This window comes from Tachyglossus aculeatus, chromosome 22 (assembly GCF_015852505.1).
Source record: "Tachyglossus aculeatus isolate mTacAcu1 chromosome 22, mTacAcu1.pri, whole genome shotgun sequence".
Lineage (NCBI taxonomy): Eukaryota > Metazoa > Chordata > Mammalia > Monotremata > Tachyglossidae > Tachyglossus > Tachyglossus aculeatus.
The window spans coordinates 47,614,661-47,640,918 of NC_052087.1; the positions used below are offsets into that span (position 1 = coordinate 47,614,661).

The window sequence follows — 26,258 nt, forward strand, 5'->3', positions numbered from 1 at the left end:
GCGGAGGAGTTAGAAGGCGCGATCCCAGCCTTAGAAGTTTGCAGTCTAGTAGGGGAGTCGGAAACAATATAATTAACAGACAGGAAGGCGGCGTGATGGAGTGGAAAGAGCCTGGGGTCTAATTCAGCCTCCGCCACTTGCCTGCTTGTGTGACCGTGGGCAAGTCACTTCACTTCTCTGGGCCTCAGTTACCTCATCTATAAAATGGGGAGGCTGTGAGCCTCATGTGGGACAGGGATTTGTTCAACCTGATTACGTTGTATCTTCCCCAGTGATGCTTGGCACATAGTCAGCACTTTAAAAATAGTAATAATGACATTATTACTATTACCCAGTGCTTAGAATAGTGCCTGGCACATAGTAAGGGCTCAACAAATTAAAAAAAAAAAACCCCAAACTTAACTTCTCTATGTTCCAGCTACCTCATCTGTAAAATGGGGATTGAGACGTGTGAGCCCCACGTGGGACAGGGATTTGTTCAACCTGATTATGTTGTATCTACCCCAGCGCTTAGAACGGTGCTTGGCACATAGTAAGCACTATAAAAATAATTATAATAGAATTAGTATTATTACCCAGTGCTTAGAATAGTGCCTGGCACATAGTAAGGGCTCAACAAATTTTTAAAAAAACCCAAAACTTAACTTCTCTGTGTTCCAGCTACCTCATCTGTAAAATGGGGATTGAGACTTGTGAGCCCCACGTGGGACAGGGATTTGTTCAACCTGATTACGTTGTATCTACCCCAGCGCTTAGAACGGTGCTTGACACATGGTAAGCACTTTAAAAATAATAATAATGGTATTATTATTATTACCAAGTGCTTAGAATAGTGCCTGGCACATAGTAAGGGCTCAATAAATTAAAAAAAAAACCCGCAAAACTTAACTTCTCTGTGTTCCAGCTACCTCATCTGTAAAATGGGGATTGAGACTGTGAGCCCCACGTGGGACAGGGATTTGTTCAACCTGATTACGCTGTATCTACCCCAGCGCTTAGAACGGTGCTTGGCACATAGTAAGCACTTTAAAAATAATAATAATAGTATTATTATTATTACCAAGTGCTTAGAATAGTGCCTGGCACATAGTAAGAGCTCAACAAATCCAAAAAAACCCCCGAAACTTAACTTCTCTGTGTTCCAGCTACCTCATCTGTAAAATCAATCAATCGTATTTATTGAGCGCTTACTGTGTGCAGAGCACTGTACTAAGCGCTTGGGAAGTACAAGATGGCAACATATAGAGAGATTGAGACTGTGAGCCCCACGTGGGACAGGGATTTGTTCAACCTGATTACGTTGTATCTACCCCAGCGCTTAGAACGGTGCTTGACACATGGTAAGCACTTTAAAAATAATAATAATGGTATTATTATTATTACCAAGTGCTTAGAATAGTGCCTGGCACATAGTAAGGGCTCAATAAATTAAAAAAAAAACCCGCAAAACTTAACTTCTCTGTGTTCCAGCTACCTCATCTGTAAAATGGGGATTGAGACTGTGAGCCCCACGTGGGACAGGGATTTGTTCAACCTGATTACGCTGTATCTCCCCCAGCGCTTAGAACGGTGCTTGGCACATAGTAAGCACTTTAAAAATAATAATAATAGTATTATTATTATTACCAAGTGCTTAGAATAGTGCCTGGCACATAGTAAGAGCTCAACAAATCCAAAAAAACCCCCCAAAACTTAACTTCTGTGTTCCAGCTACCTCATCTGTAAAATCAATCAATCGTATTTATTGAGCGCTTACTGTGTGCAGAGCACTGTATTAAGTGCTTGGGAAGTACAAGATGGCAACATATAGAGAGATTGAGACTGTGAGCCCCACGTGGGACAGGGATTTGTTCAAACTGATTACGTTGTATCTACCCCAGCGCTTAGAACGGTGCTTGGCACATGGTAAGCACTTTAAAAATAATAATAATAATAGTATTATTATTATTACCAAGTGCTTAGAATAGTGCCTGGCACATAGTAAGGGTTCAACAAATAAAAAAAAAAAACCCAAAACTTAACTTCTCTGTGTTCCGGCTACCTCATCTGTAAAATGAAGATTAAATCCTCCTTTCTTTTCATGGTACTTGTTAAGCACTGACTGTGTGCCAGTCATTGTTCTAAGCGCTGGGGTAAATACGAAGCAATCAGGTTGGGCACAGTCCATGTTTCACACTGAGCTCAAAGTCATCATCCCCATTTTAGAGGTGAGGAAACTGAGGCCCAGAGAAGTGAAGTGACTTGCCCGAAGTCACCCAGCAGACAAATGGAGGAGCCAGGATTAAGACCCAGGTCCTCTGAATCCCAGGCTTGGGCTCTTTCCACTAGACCATGCTGCTTCTCCATTTAATATTCCCGGTTTCTAACAGTTTATTAAAAGGTCTATTTACTTGGCTAACAGTTCTACAGCCAGGGCTCGTAGAGAAGGAGCGTAGCTCAGTGGAAAAAAGCCCGGGCTTTGGAGTCAGAGGTCATGGGTTCTAATCCCGGCTCCGCCACTTGTCAGCTGGGTGACTTTGGCCAAGTCACTTCACTTCTCTGGCCCTCAGTTCCCTCATCTGTAAAATGGGGATGAAGACTCTGAGGCCCCCGGGGGACAACTTGATCACCTTGTCTCCTCCCCAGCGCTTAGAATAGTGCTTTGCATTCATTCATTCATTCAATCGTATTTATTGAGCGCTTACTGTGTGCAAAGCACTGTACTAAGCGCTTGGGACGTACAAGTTGGCCACATATAGAGACGGTCCCTACCCAACAGTGGGCTCACAGTCTAGAAGGGGGAGACAGAGAACAAAACATATTAACAAAATAAAATAAATAGAATAAATATGTACATAGTAAGCGCTTAATAAATGCCATTATTATTATTATTAGGTATCCCCTAATCAGTCCAGAAAAGTCCCATCCATTCCGGTGACAAACTTACCCTGATATTTCACGGGAATAGTGCCAGTAAAATTCAGCAGATCTTTTTGGGAGCTGTCTTTGAACACTGAAATCAAAAATAGGCCATTATTTACAACAAGAAAAGTTCCACATCAAAGTACTTCCTCCTTAAAAAAGATTGATGTTTCCTCCCTCCCTCCTCTTTACGAAGAATATTATATTTAGTACAGTGCTCTGCACATAGGAAGCGCTCAATAAATACGATTGATGATGATGATGCTATTTCCTCTTGTACCCAAGAACCAGTTGCTCAATGCTTCCTCTTAGACTGGCAGCTCACTGAGGGCAGGGAATGTGCTTGCCAACGCTGGTATACTGTTATATTGCACTTTCCCAAGCGCTTAGTACAATGCTCTGCACACGCAGTAAGCACTCAATACGCTTGATTGATTGAGTTTTTCCTTGGCCAATCAGTTTTCCCATCCTAGGTTTTGAGTATCCATGTTAAAATGTACTGTTCCCCTGAACTTTTGGTTTTTAATGGTATCTGTTAAGCACCTACTAGGTGCCAGGCACTGTGCTAAGCGCTGGGGCAGATGGAAGCTAATCAGGTTGGACACAGTCCCCGTCCCACATGGGGCTCACAGTCTTAATCCCCATTTTCCAGGTGAGTTAACTGAAGCCCAGAGAGTGAAGTGAGTTGCCCAGGACACACAGCAGGCAAGAGGCAGAGCAGGGATTAGAACCCGGGTCCTCCCAACTCCCGGGCTCTATCCACGAGGCTACGCTGCTTCTTTAAACTTTAATTTCAATTTATTTTATAAGAAGCAGCGTGGCTCGGTGGAAAGAGCCCGGGCTTTGGAGTCAGAGGTCATGGGTTCAAATCCCGGCTCCGCCAATCGTCAGCTGCGTGACTGTGGGCAAGTCGCAACTTTTCTGTGCCTCAGTTCCCTCATCTGTAAAATGGGGATGAATAATAATAATAATGATGATGGCATTTGCTAAGCACTTACTACGTGCAAAGCACTGTTCTAAGCGCTGAGGGGGATACAAGGTGATCAGGCTGTCCCACGTGGGGCTCACAGTCTTAATCCCCATTTTACAGATGAGGGAACTGAGGCTCCGAGAAGTGAAGTGACTTGCCCAAGGTCACACAGCAGACATGTGGCGGAGCTGGGATTCGAACCCATGACCTCTGGCTCCAAAGCCCATGCTCCTTTCCACTTTGAGCCCCACGTGGGACAACCTGATCACCTTGTATCCCCCCCAGCGCTTAGAACAGTGCTTTGCACATAGTAAGCGCTTAACAAATACCATCTTCATTATTATTATTATTTAATTGGGCAGCATTAGTTCCACAGGTCACGATAATGGATTACTGATACAGCTTTAATTCTATTTGTTCTGACGATTTTAACACCTGTCTCCATGTTTTGTTTTGTTGTCTGTCTCCCCCTTCTAGACTGTGAGCCCGTTGTTGGGTAGGGGCCGTCTCTATATGTTGCCGACTTGTAATAATAATAATGGCATTTATTAAGCGCTTACTATGTGCAAAGCACTGTTCTAAGCGCTGGGGAGGCTACAAGATTATCAGGTTGTCCCTCATGGGGCTCACAGTCTCAATCCCCATTTTACAGATGAGGTAACTGAGGCACAGAGAAGTGAAGTGACTTGCCCAAAGTCACACAGCTGACAATTGGCGGAGCCGGGATTTGAACCCATGACCTCTGACTGCAAAGCCCGGGCTCTTTCCTACTGAGCCACACTGCTTCTCTGACTTGTACTTCCCAAGCGCTTAGTACAGTGCTCTGCACACGGTAAATGCTCAATAAATATGATTGAATGAATGAAGAATGAGGGAGCCAGTTTGAAACAGGGTTAGAGAGAGGACATTTTTGATTTACTTTCTCCAAACCTTCCAGAATTTCCCCTGGAGTAGCAAGTCATTCATTCATTCGTACTTATTGAGCGCTTACTGTGTGCAGAGCCCTGTACTTGGGAGAGTACAAAACAACAGTACACAGTCACATTCCTAACCTCTCTGAGCCTCTGTTTCCTAATCTGTAAAATGGGGATCGGATCCCGTGACGCCATATCTCGTTTGGCCAAGCCACCCTTAGCTCCAAGCGGGCAGGGCAGGTACGCCGCTCTCCCTCGGTCCGCGGGTGCTGCTGATAAGCGTTTAGTTCAATGCTAAGTGCTTAGTACAGTGCTCTGCACACAGTAAGCGCTCAATAAAAGGGAAGCAGCGTGGCTCAGTGGAAAGAGCCCAGGCTTTGGAGTCAGAGGTCATGGGTTCGTATCCCAGCTTCGCCACCTGTCTGCTGTGTGACACTGGGCAAGTCACTTAACTTCTCTGAGCCTCAGTGACCTCATCTGTAAAATGGGGATTAAGACTGTGAGCCCCACATGGGACAACCTGATCACCTTGTATCCCCCCAGCGCTTAGAACAGTGCTTTGCACATAGTAAGCGCTTAACAAATGCCATTATTATTAGTAGTAGTAGTAGTAGTCATCATCATCATCAATCGTATTTATTGAGCGCTTACTATGTGCAGAGCACTGTACTAAGCGCTTGGGAAGTACAAATTGGCAACACATAGAGACAGTCCCTACCCAACAGTGGGCTCACAGTCTAAAAGGGGGAGACAGAGAACAAAACCAAACATACCAACAAAATAAAATAAATAGGATAGATATGTACAAGTAAAATAAATAGAGTAATAGAGTAATAAATATGTACAACCATATATACATATATACAGGTGTTGTGGGGAAGGGAAGGAGGTAAGATGGGGGGATGGAGAGGGGGACGAGGGGGAAAGTAGTAGTACTAGTCGTAGTAGTACAGTGCTCTGCACACAGTAAGCGCTCAATAAAGGGGAAGCAGTGTGGCTCAGTGGAAAGAGCCCAGGCTTTGGAGTCAGAGGTCAGGGGTTCAAATCCCGGCTCCGCCGATTGTCAGCTGTGTGACTTTGGGCAAGTCACTTCACTTGTCTGAGCCTCAGTTACCTCATCTGTAAAATGGGGATGAAGACTGTGAGCCCCCCGTGGGACAACCTGATCACCTTGTAACCTCACCGGCGCTTAGAACTGTGGCGCTTAGAATAGTAAGTGCTTAATAAATGCCATCATTATTATTATTATTATTAATAATAAATATGATTGAATTAATGAATGTTGATGTCCACAGCTGCTGACCCTGAACGGGCCGGGGACGAGGAAGGGGTATCCGCCCACGCCTCAGAGTTAATGAGGAGAACAAGGCAGGGCCAAGCAAATAAAATGCCTCAATTCGGCCAGATCCGGGCCTGGAGCCTAAATTTTGTCTTTGGTTTGATCTCCCCCTCTTCATCCCCCCGCCGCCTTACCTCCTTCCCCTCCCCACAGCCCCTGTATACATGTATATATGTTTCTATGCATTTATTACTCTATATATTTTATGTGTACATATTTATTCTATTTATTTTATTCTGTTAACGTGTTTGGTTTGGTTCCCTGTCTCCCCCTTCAAGACTGTGAGCCCGCTGTTGGGTAGGGACCATCTCTAGATGTTGCCGACCTGGACTTCCCAAGTGCTTAGTCCAGTGCTCTGCACACAGTAAGCGCTCAATAAATACGACTGAATGAATGAATGAATGAACGAATGAGTTCCTCAAAAATCTCCAGTGGTTGCCCACCCACCTCTGTAGCAAACAAAAACTCCTCACCATTGGCTTTAGAGCACTCCATTAATTTGCCCGCTCCTACCTCGCTTGCTTCTCTCCTTCTAAGCCCTCGTACTTCGCTCCTCTGGTGCCGCTCACCTTCTCACTGGGCCTCGGTCCGGCCGCCGACCCCCGGCCTCCGGCCTGGAACGCCGTCCCTCCTCAAATCCCACGGACAATTACTCTCCCCCGCTTCAAAGCCTTACTAAAAGCATATCTCCTACAAGAGGCCTTCCCAGACTTATTATTATTACTGCCATCGGAGTCCGATTCACAGCGACTCCGTGGATATACTTTCTCCAGAACGTCCCGTCCTCTGCCATAATCCCCAACTTTTCCAACAGTTCTTCCGTTATCATTATGGTCTCTATCCATCCAGCTGCTGGTCTGCCGCTTGGCACATAGTAACTGCTTAACAATAACAATAATAATAATAATGATAATGGCATTTATTAAGCGCTAACTATGTGCAAAGCACTGTTCTAAGCGCTGAAAGAGATCAGGTTGTCCCACCTGGGTCTCACAGTCTTCTTCACCCCAATTCACTATCATCATTTACTAAACAAATACTATCATCATTATTATTATCACTCCACGCTTTCCCTGGACATTTCCTAGCATTAATAGAGAATTAATCCTTCTGGTGATGTGTCCAAAATATGCTAACTTAAGTCGAGTCATTTGGCTTTCCAAAGGCCACTTTGGTTTAATGTGCTCTAAAATCCATTTGTTTGTCTTTCGGGCCGTCCGTGGTATCCGCCAAAGCCTTCTCCAACACCACATTTCAAAAGAATCGATGTCCCTTCTATCCTGTTTTTTCACGGCCCACTGTTTTTCGGATCCACACATTGTCACTGGAGCTCTAGACTGTGAACCCGTTGTTGGGTAGGGACCGTCTCTATACGTTGCCGACTTGTACTTCCCAGGCGCTTAGTACAGTGCTCTGCACACAGTAAGCGCTCAATAAATATGACGGAATGAAGGAGCCTCTAAGACCAAGCTGTCTGGGAACGCATTTCCCTTCCAGGTCATGCAAGACTGTGAGCCCACTGTTGGGTAGGGACCATCTCTATATGTTGCCAACTTGTACTTCCCAAGCGCTTAGTCCAGTGCTCTGCACACAGTAAGCGCTCAATAAATACGACTGATGATGATGATGCAAGACACCAAGATTAGTTGGACTGTAATTACGCCTGCTTAGAGAGCGACAGTTAGCGTCCAAGGTCGCCGTGGCCCTACCCTGTGACAGTCTGCTTGCTTGGTGCTTTGTTCGGAAAACCTGCCTCGTTTTCAGCTCACCAGGCATATTCCATATTTTTGATATTCAGCAGAAGCAAGAGATGCAAATCTATTGAAAATCATCATCATCAATCGTATTTATTGAGCGCTTACTATGTGCAGAGCACTGGACTAAGCGCTTGGGAAGTACAAACTGGCAACATATAGAGACAGTCCCTACCCAACAGTGGGCTCACAGTCTAAAAGATGAGTCATCACAAGAGCTTCAGGGTGTCTGGAAAAATAATAATAATAATAATGATGGCATTTATTAAGCACTTACTACATGCCAAGCACTGTTCTAAGCGCTGGGGAGGTTAACAAGGTGATCAGGTTGTCCCATGGGGGGGGGGCTCACAGTCTTCATCACCATTTTCCAGATGAGGTCACTGAGGCCCAGAGAAGTGAAGTGACTTGCCCAAAGTCACCCAGCTGATAAGTGGTGGAGCCGGGATTTGAACCCATGACCTCTGACTCCAAAGCCCGGGCTCTTTCCGCTGAGCCACGCTGCTTCTCTGTCAACTGTGTGACTTTGTCACTTTATCATCATCATCAATCGTATTTATTGAGCGCTTACTATGTGCAGAGCACTGTACTAAGCGCTTGGGAAGTACAAACTGGCAACATAACTTTACTTCTCTGGGCCTCAGTTCCCCTCATCTGTAAAATGGGGATGAAGACTGTAAGTGCCACGTGGGACAACCTGATTACCTCGTATCTACCCCAGCGCTTAGACCAGTGCTTGGCACATAGTAAGCGCTTAACAAACACCATCGTTATTATTATTACTATTAGAGAAGCAGCACGGCCTTAGTGACAAGGGCGCGGGCTGGGGACTCTGAGGACGTGGGCTCTAATCCCAGCTCGGCCACTTGCCTGCTGGGTGACCTTGGGCAAGTCGCTTCACTTCTCTGGGCCTCAGTTATCTCATCTGGAAAATGGGGATTGAGACTGTGAGCCCCATGTGAGACAGAGACTATGTCCAACCTGATTAGCTTGTATCTACCCCAGCGCTTAGTATAATGCCTGGCACATAGTAAGCGCTATACAAATCCACAAATGTTATTATTATTGCTGTCTTTTTTGGCCCTCAGTTGTCCTTCCCTGGATGCTTCAAACAGCCGGAGAGCCGCTTCTGGAAGCTGTGGAATGGGAAACTTCCAGGATCTTGAAGGGTAAAGGAGGATGTAGGAAGGGTAGACGGTTTCCCTCAGTTTCCCCATCCCACACCGAGAAGGGGATGACTAATCTTCTGTGGGGCGGGGGAACGGGCTTCACTAGGTCCTGCCCCTGTCTACCCTGGTCCTGAATCAGTGAAATCAAGAGTCCCTGTTCATTCATTCATTCACTCATTCATTCATTCATTCATTCATTCAATCACATTTACTGAGCGCTTACTGTGTGCAGAGCACTGGACTAAGCGCTTGGGAAGTCCAAGTTGGCAACATCTAGAGACAGTCCCTACCCAACAGTGGGCTAACAGGCTAGAAGGGGGACACAGACAACAAAACAAAACATATTAACAAAATAAAATAAATGGAATAAATATGTACAAGTAAAATAAATAGAGTAATAAACATGTATATACATATATACAGGTGGTGTGGGGAGGGGAAGGAGGTAAGGTGAGGGGGAGGAGGGGGAGAAGAAGGAGGGTTCACAGTTTAAGGAGGAGGGACAACAGGTATTGAACCTCCATTTGACAGATGAAGGAACTGAGGCCCAGAGGAATGAAGTGATTTAAAAATGTGTCAGATTTTCTGCTGATGAGGAAAGCTAAACGTAGGCAAAACCATGATTTCAGAGGAGACAGATGGTTAGAGAAGCAATCAATCAATCAATCGCATTTATTGAGCGCTTACTGTGTGCAGAGCACTGGACTAAGCGCTTGGGAAGTACAAGGTGGCAACAACTTGTTGACAACTGAGAGGGCACAGTCGTCAGAGCAGTTAACTCTTAACGCGGCCAGCCATTCATTCATTCATTCAATCGTATTTATTGAGCGCTTACTGTGTGCAGAGCACTGGACTAAGCGCTTGGGAAGTACAGTCCCCAGTCCCTTGCCTTTCCCTGTTGCTTCGACGCAACCGTTCCGGTGGCCTGCCGACTACACGGTCGGAAAGATCCCGGCACTCCATTCATTCATTTAATTGTATTTATTTTACTTGTACATATTTATTCTGTTTTACTTTGTTAATATGTTCTGTTTTGTCATCTGTCTCCCCCTTCTAGTCTGTGAGCCCGCTGTTGGGTAGGGACCGTCTCTGTGTGTTGCCAACTTGTACTTGCCAAGCGCTTAGTCCAGTGCTCTGCACGCAGTAAGCGCTCAATAAATACGACTGAATGAATGAATGAATTTATTGAGTGCTTACGGTGTGCAGAGCACTGGACTAAGCGCTTGGGAAAAACAGTCCCGAGTCCCTGGCCTCTCCCAGTCGCTTCGACGCAACCGTTCCGGCGGCCTGCCGACTACACGGTCGGAAAGATCCCGGCACTCCATTCATTCATTGAATTGTATTTATTGAGCACTTACGGTGTGCAGGGCACTGTACTAAGCGCTTGGGAAGTACAGTCCCAAGTCCCTGGCCTTTCCCAGTCACTTCGACGTAACCATTCCGGCGGCCTGCCGACTACACGGTCGGAAAGATCCCGGCACTCCATTCATTCATTTAACTGCATTTATTGAGCGCTTATGGTGTGCAGAGCACTGGACTAAGCGCTTGGGAAGTACAGTCCCCAGTCCCTGGCCTTTCCCAGTCGCTTCGACGCAACCGTTCCGGCGGCCTGCCGACTACACGGTCGGAAAGATCCCGACACTCCATTCATTCATTGAATTGTATTTATTGAGCGCTTACGGTGTGCAGAGCACTGGACTAAGCGCTTGGGAAGTACAGTCCCTAGTCCCTGGCCTTTCCCAGTCGCTTCGACACAACCTTTCCGGCGGCCTGCCGACTACGCGGTCGGAAAGATCCCAGCACTCCAATAATTCATTTAATTGTATTTATTGAGCGCTTACGATGTGCAGAACACTGGACTAAGCGCTTGGGAAGTACAGTCCCCAGTCCCTGGCCTTTCCCAGTCGCTTCGACACAACCGTCCCGGCAGCCTGCCGACTACACGGTCGGAAAGATCCCGGCACTCCATTCATTCATTTAACTGCATTTATTGAGCGCTTACAGTGTGCACAGCACTGGACTAAGCGCTTGGGAAGTACAGTCCCCAGTCCCTGGCCTTTCCCAGTCGCTTCAACGCAACCATTCCGGCGGCCTGCCGACTACACGGTCGGAAAGATCCCGACACTCCATTCATTCATTGAATTGTATTTATTGAGCGCTTACGGTGTGCAGAGCACTGTACTAAGCGATTGGGAAGTACAATCCCGAGTCCCTGGCCTTTCCCAGTCGCTTCGACGCAACCGTTCCGGTGGCCTGCCGACTACACGGTCGGAAAGATCCCGGCACTCCATTCATTCATTTAATTGCATTTATTGAGCGCTTACGGTGCGCAGAGCACTGTACTAAGCGCTTGGAAAGGACAATTCAGCAACAAAGAGAGATAATCCCTGCCCACAACGGGCTTTTCTTTCCCTCTCCCTCTTCTCCCTCCTCCTTTTTCCTCCTGCTCCCTCTCCTCGTCCCCCGTTTTCCGTCTCCCTCCTCCCGGAGGCACAACGAGCTGAGGACCGACCCGCCTAGAAACTCTCCCTCCTTCCCTCTCCATCTCTGGGAAGCATCTTGGGATTCAGAAGTCGTGGGTTCTAATCCCGGTTCCTCCACTTGTCTGCTGGGTGGCCTTGGGCAAGTCACTTAACCTCTCTGGGCCTCTGCTGACGGTCCTGATAGAGCCCAAGCTCAGCCACGTGGCTTAAAGAAAAGAACCCGGGCCTGTGGGGGGGCAGGGGTCCTGGGTTCTAATCCCACTCCGCCCCTGATCTGCTGTGTGTCCTTGGGAATGTCACTTCGCTGTGCCTCAGTTTCCTCATCTGCAGAACGGGCCCGTTAAAACCAGTCCTCCCTCTCTCTCAGACTGTGAGCCTGACGAGGGACAGGGAGCCTGCGTTCGGCTTGCGTCAACCCCAGGGTTTATTTCGCTGCTTGACACATAGTGAGCGCCTCACCATACCGCCGCTGTGTGCAATCAATCAATCGTATTTATTGAGTACTCACTGTGTGTGCAGAACAGTGTACTAAGCACTTGGGAGAGTGCAATATAACATAATATAATGTAATATGATATGATATAATATGATATATTATATTCTCTATGATATAGAGAAGCAGTGTGGCTCGGTGGGAAAGAGCCCGGGCTTTGGAGTCAGAGGTCATGGGTTCAAATCCCGGCTCTGCCAATTGCCAGCTGTGTGACTTTGGGCAAGTCGCTTAACTTCTCTGGGCCTCAGTTACCTCATCTGTAAAATGGGGATGAAGACTGTGAGCCCCCCGTGGGACAGCCTGATCACCTTGTCACCTCCCCAGCGCTTAGAACAGTGCTTTGCACATAGTAAGCGCTTAATAAATGCCATCATTACTATTATTATCATATAATATAATATAATGCAATATAATATAATGTAATATGATACAATATAATACAATACAAAATATAATATAATGATATATAATATAATATAATGGAATATAATATAATGTAATATGATATAATACAATACAATACAAAATATAATATAATGATATATAATATAATATAATGCAATATAATATAATGTAATATGATATAATACAATACAATACAAAATATAATATAATGATATATAATATAATGCAATATAATATAATGTAATATGATATAATACAATACAAAATATAATATAATGATATATAATATATAATATAATATAATATAATATAATATAATATAATATAATATAATAATATAAAAGGAATGGTAGACATGTTCTCTGCCACACTGTACCGCACACTTGGGAGAGTAAAACAGAGCAAGTAGACATGATCCCTGCGCTCAAAATAAATCATCCACTCTAATAGTTTAACTTCATTTTTCTGGAACTCAGTTACCCTCATCCACAAAGTGGGGGTTTTACGGACTCTGAGCCCTACGGGGACGTAGACCATGTCTGATCTGATTCTCTTATCTATCCCGGCGCTTAGTACAGTGCCTGGCACGTGGTAAGTGTTTAACAAATACCGTCAAAAATAAAATCACTTTAAAAATTCCACCCAAATTAACAGGGGAGGCCCTTACCATAGGTGTCCATGGAGAATTTGAAATTTGGGTAGGCCGTATTTACGTTCTTCAGTTCTTCCATGGTCAGATCTCTGAATTTATACTGGAAACAAAGGAAAATGATGGTATCGAATTAGAAAAGAGTTGCCGCCCTCGATATCCTCAACAAACATTTACTGAGCACCCACGGGCTGTACGATACCACCACCCACCAAAGCAGAATACATCCAGGGAGAAGAAAATGCAATCATAATGAAAATACCTATTATTCGTTCATTCATTCAGTCGTATTTATTGAGCGCTTACGGTGTGCAGAGCACTGGACTAAACGCTTGGGAAGTGCAATTCGGCAACAAATAGCCTCGTCCCCCTCTCCATCTCCCCCATCTTACCTCCTTCTCTTCCCCACAGCACCTGTATATATGTATATACGTTTGCACATATTTATTACTCTATTTATTTATTTATTTTACTTGTACATATCTATTCTATTTATTTTATTTTGTTAGTATGTTTGGTTTCGTTCTCTGTCTCCCCCTTTTAGACTGTGAGCCCACTGTTGGGTAGGGACCGTCTCTATATGTTGCCAATTTGTACTTCCCAAGCGCTTAGTACAGTGCTCTGCACATAGTAAGCGCTCAATAAATACGATTGATGATGATGATTACTCTATTTATTTATTTATTTATTTTACTTGTACCTATCTATTCTATCTATTTTATTTTGTTAGTATGTTTGGTTTTGTTCTCTGTCTCCCCCTTTTAGACTGTGAGCCCACTGTTGGGTAGGGACCGTCTCTATGTGTTGCTGATTGGATTTCCCAAGCGCTTAGTACAGTGCTCTGCACACAGTAAGTGCTCAATAAATACGATTGATGATGATGAAATAGCCACAATCCCTGCCCACAACGGGCTCACAGTCTAGAAGAGGCAGACACCATAACACGTAAACAGGCATCAGTAGCATCATAAAGAAAAAGAAAATGGGGCTCATGGTCCAATTGGATTTACTGGAGTCAGAGGTCATGGGTTCAAATCCCCATTCCGTCAGCTGTGTGACTTTGGGCAAGTCACTTCTCTGTGACTCAGTTTCCTCACCTGTAAAATGGGGATGACGACCGTGAGCCCCACGGGGCACAATCTGATTACCCTGTATCCCCCCCAGCGCTTAGAACAGTGCTTGGCACATAGTAAGCGCTTAACAAATACCATTATTATTATTATTATAATTACTGTACTCTCCCAGACGCTTAGTGCAGTGCTCTGCACACAATAAGCGCTCAAAAAATACCATACCAATACCAATACCACGAGAAGCAGCGTGGCTTAGTGGTAAGAGTCCGGGTTTGGGAGTCAGAGGTTGTGAGTTCTAATCCCAGCTCTGCCACTTGTCAGCTGTGTGACCGTGGGCAAGTCACTTGACTTCTCTGGGCCTCAGTTCCCTCATCTGTAAAATGGAGATTAAAGACTGTGGGCCCCACGTGGGACAACCTGATCACCTTGTATCCCCCCCAAGTGCTTAGAACAGTGCTTGGCACATAGTAAGCGCTGAACAAACACCATTATTAGCATGGTGCTCAGTGGAAAGAGCCCGGGCTTGGGAGTCAGAGGTCATGGGTTCGAATGCCGACTCTGCCGCTTGTCAACTGTGTGACTTTAGGCAAGTCACTTCACTTCTCTGTGCTTCAGTTCCCTCACCTGGAAAATGGAGATTAAATCAATCAATCGTATTTATTGAGCACTTACTGTGTATAGAGCACTGTACTAAGCGCTTGGGAAGTACAAGTTGGCAGCATATAGAGATGGCCCCTACCCAACATATATACCTTTTAGACCCACAGTCTAAAAGGTATATATGTTTGTACAGATTTATTATTCTATTCATTTACTTTATTTGTACATATTTATTCTATTTACTTTACTTTGTTAATATGTTTTGTTGTGTTCTGTGTCTCCCCCTTCTAGACTGTGAGCCCGCTGTTGGGTAGGGACCGTCTCTAGATGTTGCCGACTTGTACTTCCCAAGTGCTTAGTCCAGTGCTCTGCACACAGTAAGCGCTCAATAAATACGACTGAATTGAATGAATGAATGACTATGAGCCCGCTGTTGGGTGGGGACCGTCTCTATATGTTGCCATCTTGTCCTTCCCAAGCGCTTAGTCCAGTGCTCTGCACACAGTAAGCGCTCAATAAATACGATTGACTAATTGATTTATTCTCTATGTTGCCAACTTGGACTTCCCAAGCGCTTAGTCCAGTGCTCTGCATACGGTAAACACTCAATAAATACGATTGATTGATTCTCTATATTGCCAACTTGGACTTCCCAAGCGCTTAGTCCAGTGCTCTGCACACAGTAAGTGCTCAATAAATACGACTGATTGATTGATTCTCTATGTTGCCAACTTGCACTTCCCAAGTGCTTAGCCCAGTGCTCCGCACACAGTAAGCGCTCAATCAATCAATCAATCGTATTTATTGAGCGCTTACTGTGTGCAGAGCACTGGACTAAGCGCTTGGGAAGTCCAAGTTGGCAACATCTAGAGACAGTCCCCACCCAACAGTGGGCTCCCAGTCTAAAAGGGGGAGACAGAGAACAGAACCAAACATACCAACAAAATAAAATAAATAGGATAGAAATGTACAAGTAAAATAAGTAAATAAATGAATAAATAGAGTAATGAATATGTACAACCATATATACATATATCCAGGTGCTGTGGGGAAGGGAAGGAGGTAAGATGGGGGGGATGGAGAGGGGGGCGAGGGGGAGAGGAAGGAAGGGGAAGGATCAATAAATACGATCGAATGAATGAATGAAGTGGATAATCCCCGTTTTCCAGATGAGGTCACTGAGGCCCAGAGAAGGGAAGCGACTTGCCCAAAGTCACCCAGCTGGCAAGTGGCGGAGGCGGGATTTGAACCCACGACCTCTGACTCTAAAGCCCGGGCTCTTTCCACTGAGCCACGCTGCTTCTCTAAGCGCTTAACAAAAACTATTATTCTGATTACTCTGATTACTCTGACATATTTATTACTCTATTTATTTATTTATTTTACTCGTACATTTCTATCCTACTTATTTTATTTTGTTGGTACGTTTGGTTTTGTTCTCCGTCTCCCCCTTTTAGACTGGGAGCCCACTGCTGGGTAGGGACCGTCTCTAGTTGTTGCCAGTTTGTACTTCCCAAGCGCTTAGTACAGTGCTCTGCACATAGTAAGCGCTCAATAAATACGATTGATTGATTGATTATTCCCCACAGCACCTGTATATATGGATATATGTTTGTACATATTTATTACTCTATTTATTTTGCTTGTACATATCTATTCTATTTACAGTACAGTGCTCTGCACATAGTAAGCGCTCAATAAATACGATTGATTGATTGACTGATTATTCCCCACAGCACCTGCATATATGGATATATGTTTGTACATATTTATTACTCTATTTATTTTGCTTGTACATATCTATTCTATTTACAGTACAGTGCTCTGCACATAGTAAGCGCTCAATAAATACGATTGATTGATTGATTGATTGATTATTTATTTTATTTTGTTAATATGTTTGGTTTTGTTCTCTGTCTCCCCCTTCTAGACTGTGAGCCCACTGTTGGGTAGGGACCGTCTCTAGATGTTGCCAACTTGTACTTCCCAAGCGCTTAGTCCAGTGCTCTGCACACAGTAAGCGCTCAATAAATACGATTGATTGATTGATTGATTGATGATCGTGATCTTTCCTCTTACTTTTCCGAGCAGCCCGCGGACGGTGTCGCCATCGAACTCCATCGGGGGCCGCCGGTTCCGCCACTCTCCCAAACTTCCGGGTAGGGTCACTCCGCCCTACGGCGCCCGCCGGAGGACAAACTTCCTGACATTCCCGTTCCCGCTGCGCGCTACGGCGCCCGCCGGCGGACAAACTTCCTAATATTCCCATTCGCGCTGCGCGCTACGGCGCCCGCCGGCGGTCAAACTTCTTGACGTTCCCACTTCCGCTCCGCGCTACGGCGCCCGCCGCTAGGCAAACTTCCTGACGTTCCCGCTCCGCGCTACAGCGCCCGCTGGCGGACAAACTTCCCGACGTCCCCGCTCCGCGCTACAGCGCCCGCTGGCGGACAAACTTCCCGACGTTCCCGCTCCGCGCTACAGCGCCCGCTGGCGGACAAACTTCCCGACGTCCCCGCTCCGCGCTACAGCGCCCGCTGGTGGACAAACTTCCTGACGTTCCCGCTCCGCGCTACAGCGCCCGCTGGTGGACAAACCTCCTGACGTCCCCGCTCCGCGCTACAGCGCCCGCTGGCGGACAAATTTCCTGACGTTCCCGCTCCGCGCTACAGCGCCCGCTGGCGGACAAACTTCCCGACGTCCCCGCTCCGCGCTACAGCGCCCGCTGGCGGACAAACCTCCCGACGTCCCCGCTCCGCGCTACAGCGCCCGCTGGCGGACAAACTTCCCGACGTCCCCGCTCCGCGCTACAGCGCCCGCTGGCGGACAAACTTCCCGACGTTCCCGCTCCGCGCTACAGCGCCCGCTGGCGGACAAACCTCCCGACGTCCCCGCTCCGCGCTACAGCGCCCGCTGGCGGACAAACCTCCCGACGTGCCCCGCTCCGCGCTACAGCGCCCGCTGGCGGACAAACTTCCCGACGTTCCCGCTCCGCGCTACAGCGCCCGCTGGCGGACAAACTTCCCGACGTTCCCGCTCCGCGCTACAGCGCCCGCTGGCGGACAAACCTCCCGACGTCCCCGCTCCGCGCTACAGCGCCCGCTGGCGGACAAACCTCCCGACGTCCCCGCTCCGCGCTACAGCGCCCGCTGGCGGACAAACCTCCCGACGTCCCCGCTCCGCGCTACAGCGCCCGCTGGCGGACAAACTTCCCGACGTCCCCGCTCCGCGCTACAGCGCCCGCTGGCGGACAAACCTCCCGACGTCCCCGCTCCGCGCTACAGCGCCCGCTGGCGGACAAACCTCCCGACGTCCCCGCTCCGCGCTACAGCGCCCGCTGGCGGACAAACGTCCCGACGTCCCCGCTCCGCGCTACAGCGCCCGCTGGCGGACAAACCTCCCGACGTCCCCGCCTCCGCGCTACAGCGCCCGCTGGCGGACAAACTTCCCGACGTTCCCGCTCCGCGCTACAGCGCCCGCTGGCGGACAAACCTCCCGACGTCCCCCGCTCCGCGCTACAGCGCCCGCTGGCGGACAAACTTCCCGACGTCCCCGCTCCGCGCTACAGCGCCCGCTGGCGGACAAACCTCCCGACGTCCCCGCTCCGCGCTACAGCGCCCGCTGGCGGACAAACTTCCCGACGTTCCCGCTCCGCGCTACAGCGCCCGCTGGCGGACAAACCTCCCGACGTCCCCGCTCCGCGCTACAGCGCCCGCTGGCGGACAAACTTCCCGACGGTCCCGCTCCGCGCTACAGCGCCCGCTGGCGGACAAACCTCCCGACGTCCCCGCTCCGCGCTACAGCGCCCGCTGGCGGACAAACCTCCCGACGTCCCCGCTCCGCGCTACAGCGCCCGCTGGCGGACAAACTTCCCGACATTCCCGCTCCGCGCTACAGCGCCCGCTGGCGGACAAACCTCCCGACGTCCCCGCTCCGCGCTACAGCGCCCGCTGGCGGACAAACCTCCCGACGTCCCCGCTCCGCGCTACAGCGCCCGCTGGCGGACAAACTTCCCGACGTCCCCGCTCCGCGCTACAGCGCCCGCTGGCGGACAAACCTCCCGACGTCCCCGCTCCGCGCTACAGCGCCCGCTGGCGGACAAGCCTCCTGACGTCCCCGCTCCGCGCTACAGCGCCCGCTGGCGGACAAACCTCCTGACGTCCCCGCTCCGCGCTACAGCGCCCGCTGGCGGACAAACCTCCTGACGTCCCCGCTCCGCGCTACAGCGCCCGCTGGCGGACAAACCTCCTGACGTCCCCGCTCCGCGCTACAGCGCCCGCCGGCGGACAAACTTCCCCACGTTCCTGCTCCGCGTTACAGCGCCCGCTAGTGGCCAAATCCTCTAGCCGCGCCCCGCCCGCCTGGGGATGGATACACGCACGCACATATCAATCAATCAATCAATCAATCGTATTTATTGAGCGCTTACTATGTGCAGAGCACTGTACTAAGCGCTTGGGAAGTACAAATTGGCAACCTATAGAGATGGTCCCTAACCAAACAACGGGCTCACAGTCTAGAAGGGGGAGACAGACAACAAAACAAAACATGGAGACAGGTGTCAAAATCTTCAGAACAAAAAGAATTATAGCTCTATGCCCATCATTAACAAAATAAATAGAATAGTAAATATGTACCAGTGAAATAGAGTAATCAATCTGTGCAAATGACCTTGTATCTATCATCATCCTCATCAATTGTATTTATTGAGCGCTTACTGTGTGCAGAGCACTGGACTAAGCGCTTGGGAAGTACAAATTGGCAACATATAGAGACAGTCCCTACCCAACAGCGGGCTCACAGTCTAAAAGACAGAGCTCTGCACACCATAAGCGCTCCATCAACCCGAGCGATTGGTTGAAGGTGCAGAACTGCACAGTGGATAGAATGCAGTTAATAATAATAATAATGATAATCCCAGCGCTTAGAACACTGCTTGCACATAGTAAGTGCTTAACAAATACCATTATTATTATTATTATTATTATTATTATTATTATTATTATCACTGTGATTCTCCTCTACCTGACAGCCCTCTGGGCAGACAATTCCTCCAAAGTCGTCTCTGTTCAGTGCTGTGGTTATACATGCCGCCTCCCGCAAAACCCCTTTAAGCCTCAATTGTTTCATCTCTGACCATCCATCTACCGCTCAGATAGAAAGAACACTTTCAACTCATTATTATTATTATTATTATTATTATTATTATTATTATTATTATCGCTGTGATTCTCCTCTACCTGACAGCCCTCTGGGCAGACAATTCCTCCAAAGTAGTCTCTGTTCAGTGCTGTGGTTATACATGCCGCCTCCCGCAAAACCCCTTGAAGCCTCAATTGTTTCATCTCTGACCATCCATCTACCACTCAGATAGAAAGAACACTTTCAACTCATTATTAGTAGTAGTAGTAGTAGTAGTAGTAGTAGTAGTAACTGCTTTCTATCCACTGTGCAGTTCTGCACCTTCAACCAATCGCTCAGGTTGATGGAGCGCTTATTGTGTGCAGAGCTCTGTCTTTTAGACTTGTGAGCCCGCTGTTGGGTAGGGACCGTCTCTATATGTTGCCAACTTGTACTTCCCAAGCGCTTAGTCCAGTGCTCTGCACACAGTAAGCGCTCAATAAATACGACGGATGATGATGATTAAGAATTTGGGAGAGTACCATACCACAGACACATTCTCTGAAATGTCCTCTCCATCCCCCCCGCCTTACCTCCTTCCCTTCCCCACAGCACCTGCATATATGTATAGATGTTTGTACATATTTATTACTCTATTTATATTTTACTTGCACCTATCTATTCTATTTATTTTATTTTGTTAGTATGTTTGGTTTTGTTCTCTGTCTCCCCCTCCTAGACTGTGAGCCCACTGTTGGGTAGGGACCGTCTCTATATGTTGCCAGCTTGTACTTTCCAAGTGCTTAGTACAGTGCTCTGCACACAGTAAGTGCTCAATAAATGCGATTGATTGATTGATTGATTGATTGATTCAACTCAGCTAGTCTTCCGAATAAGCCAGCCATCATCTCTCCCACCGATTCCTGTACAATGGCTTTAAATCCCAAGGTTTTAGCCTCCGCTTCCAGCTTCCCAGAGTTCTCCATGAAAATCTGCCAGGCCCTGGTCATATTCCAGTCCATCTATCAATCCATCCATCCCTAGTATTTGTTGAGTTCCTACATTGCGCAGAGCACTGTACTAAGTACTTGGGAGAATACCCCTTCCCCAACTAACCCCTCATTTCCTTTTCTCCCACTCCCTTCCATCACCCCGATTTGTTCCCTTCATTCACCGCCCACATTGGCCTCTCACGTACAGAAGCAGCGTGGCTCAGTGGAAAGAGCCCGGGCTTGGGAGTCGGAGGTCCTGGGTTCGAATCCCGGCTCCACTGCTTGTCAGCTGTGTGACTTTGGGCAAGTCACTTCACTTCTCTCGGCCTCAGTTGCCTCATCTGGAAAATGGGGATTTAGATTGAGCACCCCACATGGGACAACCTGATCACCGTGTATCCTCCCCAGCGCTTAGAACAGTGGTTTGCACATAGTGAGCGCTTAACAAATACCAAAATTATTATTATCCATTATTTATTTATTATTTACTTATAGCAATATCTGTCTCTTTAGACTGCAAGCTCACTGTGGGCAGGGAATTCTTTCAATTGGATCTATTGAGCGCTTACTGTGTGCAGAACACTGTACTAAGCGCTTAGAACAGTGCTCCAGCGCTTAGAACAGTGCTTCAGCGCTTAGAACAGTGCTTTGCACATAGTAAGCGCTTAATAAATGCCATCATTATTATTACTAAGCGCTTGGAAAGTACAATTTAGCAGTAAAGAGAGACGATCCCTGCCCCCACCAGGCTTACAGTCTAGAAGATGTGCGTTATATTGTTATATTGTACTCTCCCAAGCACTTAGTACAGTGCTCTGCACACAGTAAGCGCTCAGTAAATGCAATTGATCGATCGATTGATTGATACAGTGGAGTTGGTAGATGTTTTCCCTGCCCACAGGGAGCTAACTGTCCAATTGATCAATTCTAGCGCTTAGTCCAGTGCTCTGCACACAGTAAGCGCTAAATAAATACGATTGATTTATTGATTGATTGATTCTAGACCTGTTCAATCCAGAAGCCGCAGAAGCCCCTAACGGATTGCTAATCAATCAATCAATCGTATTTATTGAGCACTTACTATGTGCAGAGCACTGTACTAAGCGCTTGGGAAGTACAAATTGGCAACACACAGAGACAGTCCCTACCCAACAGTGGGCTCACAGTCTAAAAGGGGGAGACAGAGAACAAAACCAAGCATACCAACAAAATAAATAGGATAGAAATGTACAAGCAAAATAAATAAATAAACAAATAAATAGAGTAATAAATATGAGGCAGCGTGGCTCAGTGAAAAGAGCCCGGGCTTGGGAGTCAATCAATCAATCAATCAATCAATCGTATTTATCGAGCGCTTACTGTGTGCAAAGCACTGTACTAAGCACTTGGGAAGTCCAAGTTGGCAACATATAGAGACAGTCCCCTACCCAACAGTGGGCTCACAGTCTAAAAGGGGGAGACAGAGAACAAAACCAAACGTACTCACAAAATAAAATAAATAGAATAGATGTGAACAAGTAAAATAAATAAATAAATAAATAGAGTAATAAATATGTACAATCAATCAATCAATCAATCGTATTTATTGAGCGCTTACTATGTGCAAAGCACTGTAGTAAGCACTTGGGAAGTACAAATTGGCAACATCTAGAGACAGTCCCTACCCAACAGTGGGCTCACAGTCTAAAAGGGGGAGACAGAGAACAAAACCAAACATACTAACAAAATAAAATAAATAGAATAGATGTGAACAAGTAAAATAAATAAATAAATAAATAGAGTAATAAATATGTACAAACATATATCCATATATCCATGTGCTGTGGGGAAGGGAAGGAGGTAAGATGGGGGGATGGAGAGGGGGACGAGGGGGAAAGGAAGGAAGGGGCTCAGTCTGGGAAGGCCTCCTGGAGGAGGTGAGCTCTCAGTAGGGCCTTGAGAGGTCCTGGGTCCTTGACCTCAAGGACCAAGAGGTCCTTGAGTCAGAGGTCCTGGGTTCTAATCCCGGCTCCGCCACTTAGCTGTGCGACTTTGGGCCAGTCGCTTCACTTCTCCGAGCCTCAGTGACCTCATTTGGAAAATGGGGATTAAGACTGTGAGCCCCGTGTGGGACAACCTGATTACCTTGTGTCTACCCCAGCGCTTAGAACAGTGCTTCTAACTGCTCCAACTTGTACTTCCCAAGCGCTTAGTCCAGTGCTCTGCACACAGTAAGCGCTCAATAAATACATTTGATTGATTGATTGATTGCTTCGCATGTAGTAAACGCTTAACAAATGCCATCGTTATTAGTAGTAGTAGTAATAATAGAATTTATTAAGCGCTTACTCTGTGCAGGGCACTTTACTAAGCATTGGAGCACTGGGGCTTTGTGAGGTCACAATTCCTTAACCGATGAAATTCCCCGATGCTTTACCGCCAGAATCCGGAACTGTCTATGTAGGAATCCCTACAACCAGAAATTAAAAGCCATTTCTCCGACGAGGTCTCGGGAAAGGCTAGTTTATCGACCCAGAGTTGTCTCTGGGGGATACGGAATCTCCCACGGATAATCCCATCATGATTGTGATCGGTTGGATGCTTTTCGTTGGACTTTCCTGTTACCTGGGCCAATATCCCGAAGTTGGGGTAAGTGGCGAGGCGATTCAGAAATCCCGGCTAGTCACTAACAATCAATCAATCAATCAATCAATCATATTTATTGAGCGCTTACTGTGTGCAGAGCACTGGACTAAGTGCTTGGGAAGTACAAGTTGGCAACATAGAGAGACGGTCCCTACCCAACTGTGGGCTCACAGTCTAGAAGGGGGGAGACAGAGAACAAAACAAAACATATTAACAAAATAAAATAGAATACATATGTGCAAGTAAAATAGAGTAATAAATACATACAATCAATCAATCAATCAATCGTATTTATTGAGCGCTTACTGTGTGCAGAGCACTGGACTAAGAGCTTGGGAAGTACAGTTGGCAACATACATGCAAGCATATATACATATATGCAAACATATATACATATATATTGTATCATAGTACATACGTATATATACATATATATATATTGTAGGGAAGCAGCGTGGCTCAGTGGAAAGAGCACGGACTTTGGAGTCAGAGGTCATGGGTTCAAATCCCGGCTCCGCCACTTGTCTGCTGTGTGACTCTGGGCAAGTCACTTCACTTCTCTGGGCCTCAGTTACCTCATCTGTAAAATGAGGATTAAGACTGTGAGCCCCCTTGGGACAACCTGATCACCTTGTAGCCTCCCCAGCGCTTAGAACAGTGCTCTGCACATAGTAAGCGCTTAATAAATGCCATTATTATTATTATTATTATTATTATATATGGAGCAGCGTGGCATAGTGGAAAGAGCCCGGGCTTAGGAGTCGGAGGTCGGGGGTTCCAATTCCGACTCCGCCACTTGTCAGCTGTGTGACTTTGGGCAAGTCACATCACTTCTCTGGGCCTCAGTTACCTCATCTTTAAAATGGGGATTAATCCTGTGAGCCCCACGTGGGGCAACCTGATAACTTTGTATCTACCCCAGCACTCAGAACATTGTTTGGCACATAGTAAGTGCTTAACAAATACCATTATTATTATTATTATTATTATTATTATTATTATTATTTCTATCATCTGCTACTAGCCTGTGATGTGACTTTGCACAAGTCCCCTTGGTTTCCCCATCTGGAAAACTGGGACAAGACACCTGCTCTTCCTCCCCTCTTAGACTATGAACACTAGGTGGAAGAGGAATTGGGTTTCATTCATTCAATCGTATTTATTGAGCGCTTACTGGGTGCAGAGCACTGGACTAAGCGCTTGGGAAGTACAAGTCGGCAACATATAGAGACGGTCCCTACCCAACAACGGGCTTACAGTCTAGAAGGGGGAGACAGAGAACAAAACAAAACATTTCTAGACTGTGAGCCCGCTGTTGGGTAGGGACCGTCTCTATATGTTGCCAACTTGTACTTCCCAAGCGCTTAGTACAGTGCTCTGCACACAGTAAGCGCTCAATAAATATGACTGACTGACTGAATGAATGAATCTACAGGCCAGAAGAAAGTAAGTGCTTAATGAGTAAGTGCTGCTTGAGAAGCAGCATGGCTCAGTGGAAAGAGCCCAGGCTTTGGAGTCCGAGGTCATGGGTTCAAACCCCTGCTCCGCCAATTGTCAGCTGGGTGACTCTGGGCAAGTCACTTCACTTCTCTAGGTCTCAGTTCCCTCATCTGGAAAATGGGGATGAAGACTGTGAGCCCCCCCGTGGGACAACCTGATCACCTTGTAACCTCCCCAGCGCTTAGAACCGGGCTTTGCACATAATAAGCACTTAATAAATGCCATCATTTATTAATAAATAAATAAATAAATGCCACCCCCCCCCTTCTAGACTGTGAGCCCGCTGTTGGGTAGGGACCGTCTCTATATGTTGTTGACTTGTACTTCCCAAGTGCTTAGTTCAGTGCTCTGCACCACAGTAAGCGCTCAATAAATACGATTGAATGAATGAATTATTATTAATACCATAATGAATGAATTTTCCAGGAAAAGCTGGGAATTTTTGCCAACACCTTACCGTTTATGTTGCCCCCAGGGGCTAGGCAATAAACCACCAGTTTCTAAACAAACAAGATCCAACCCCCTAGGGTTGGATCTAGACTGTGAGCCCGCTGTTGGGTAGGGACCATCTCTATATGTTGCCAACTTGGACTTCCCTAGCACTTAGTCCAGTGCTCTGCACACAGTAAGCGCTCAATAAATATGATTGAATGAATGAATGAATTATTATGATTATTAATACCATAATAAGTGAATTTTCCAGGAAAAGCTGGGAATTTTTGCCAACACTTTACCGTTTATGTTGCCCCCAGGGTCTAGGGAAAAAACCACCAGTCCCTAAACAAGATCCAACCCCGTAGGGTTGGATCTAGGCTGTGAGCCCGCTGTTGGATAGGGACCGTCTCTATATGTTGCCAACTTGTACTTCCCAAGCGCTTAGTCCAGTGCTCTGCACACAGTAAGCGCTCAATAAATACAATTGAATGAATGAATGAATGATTATTATTATTAATACCATAATGAATGGATTTTCCAGGAAAAGCTGGGAACTTTTGCCAACACTTTACCGTTTATGTTGCCCCCAGGGGCTAGGGAATAAACCCCCAGTCTCTAAACAAGATCTAGCCTGTGAGCCCGCTGTTGGGTAGGGACCGTCTCTCTATGTGGCCAACTTGTACTTCCCAAGCGCTTAGTCCAGTGCTCTGCACATAGTAAGCGCTCAATAAGTACGACTGAATGAACGAGGGCAGATATTGAGGTCATAATGGGGCGGGGGGGTGGGGGCAATGTAGCCGATGAGGTCACAAATCCCGGCCAGGCCCTGCGACCCCCA

The 26,258-nt window shown here is 46.9% G+C and overlaps 1 protein-coding gene across 2 annotated transcripts in view; it reads right to left on the minus strand.

The window, feature by feature from the left end:
• Positions 1-17,673, minus strand: part of UEVLD (UEV and lactate/malate dehyrogenase domains) — a 45,623-nt gene extending 27,950 nt beyond the window's left edge. Inside the window, exons 1-3 of one of the 2 annotated variants that reach the window (XM_038764511.1) lie at positions 16,830-17,673; positions 13,096-13,180; positions 2,927-2,992 (exon numbers count right to left, since the gene is read on the minus strand). In XM_038764511.1, coding sequence (XP_038620439.1) covers positions 2,927-2,992; positions 13,096-13,180; positions 16,830-16,871 — 193 coding nt within the window. In that variant the 5' untranslated portion in view covers positions 16,872-17,673. Of the gene's footprint in view, positions 1-2,926; positions 2,993-13,095; positions 13,181-16,829 lie in introns of those variants that run through there. The other variant, XM_038764512.1, reaches the window with a different exon arrangement.
• Positions 17,674-26,258: the final 8,585 nt, after the last annotated feature.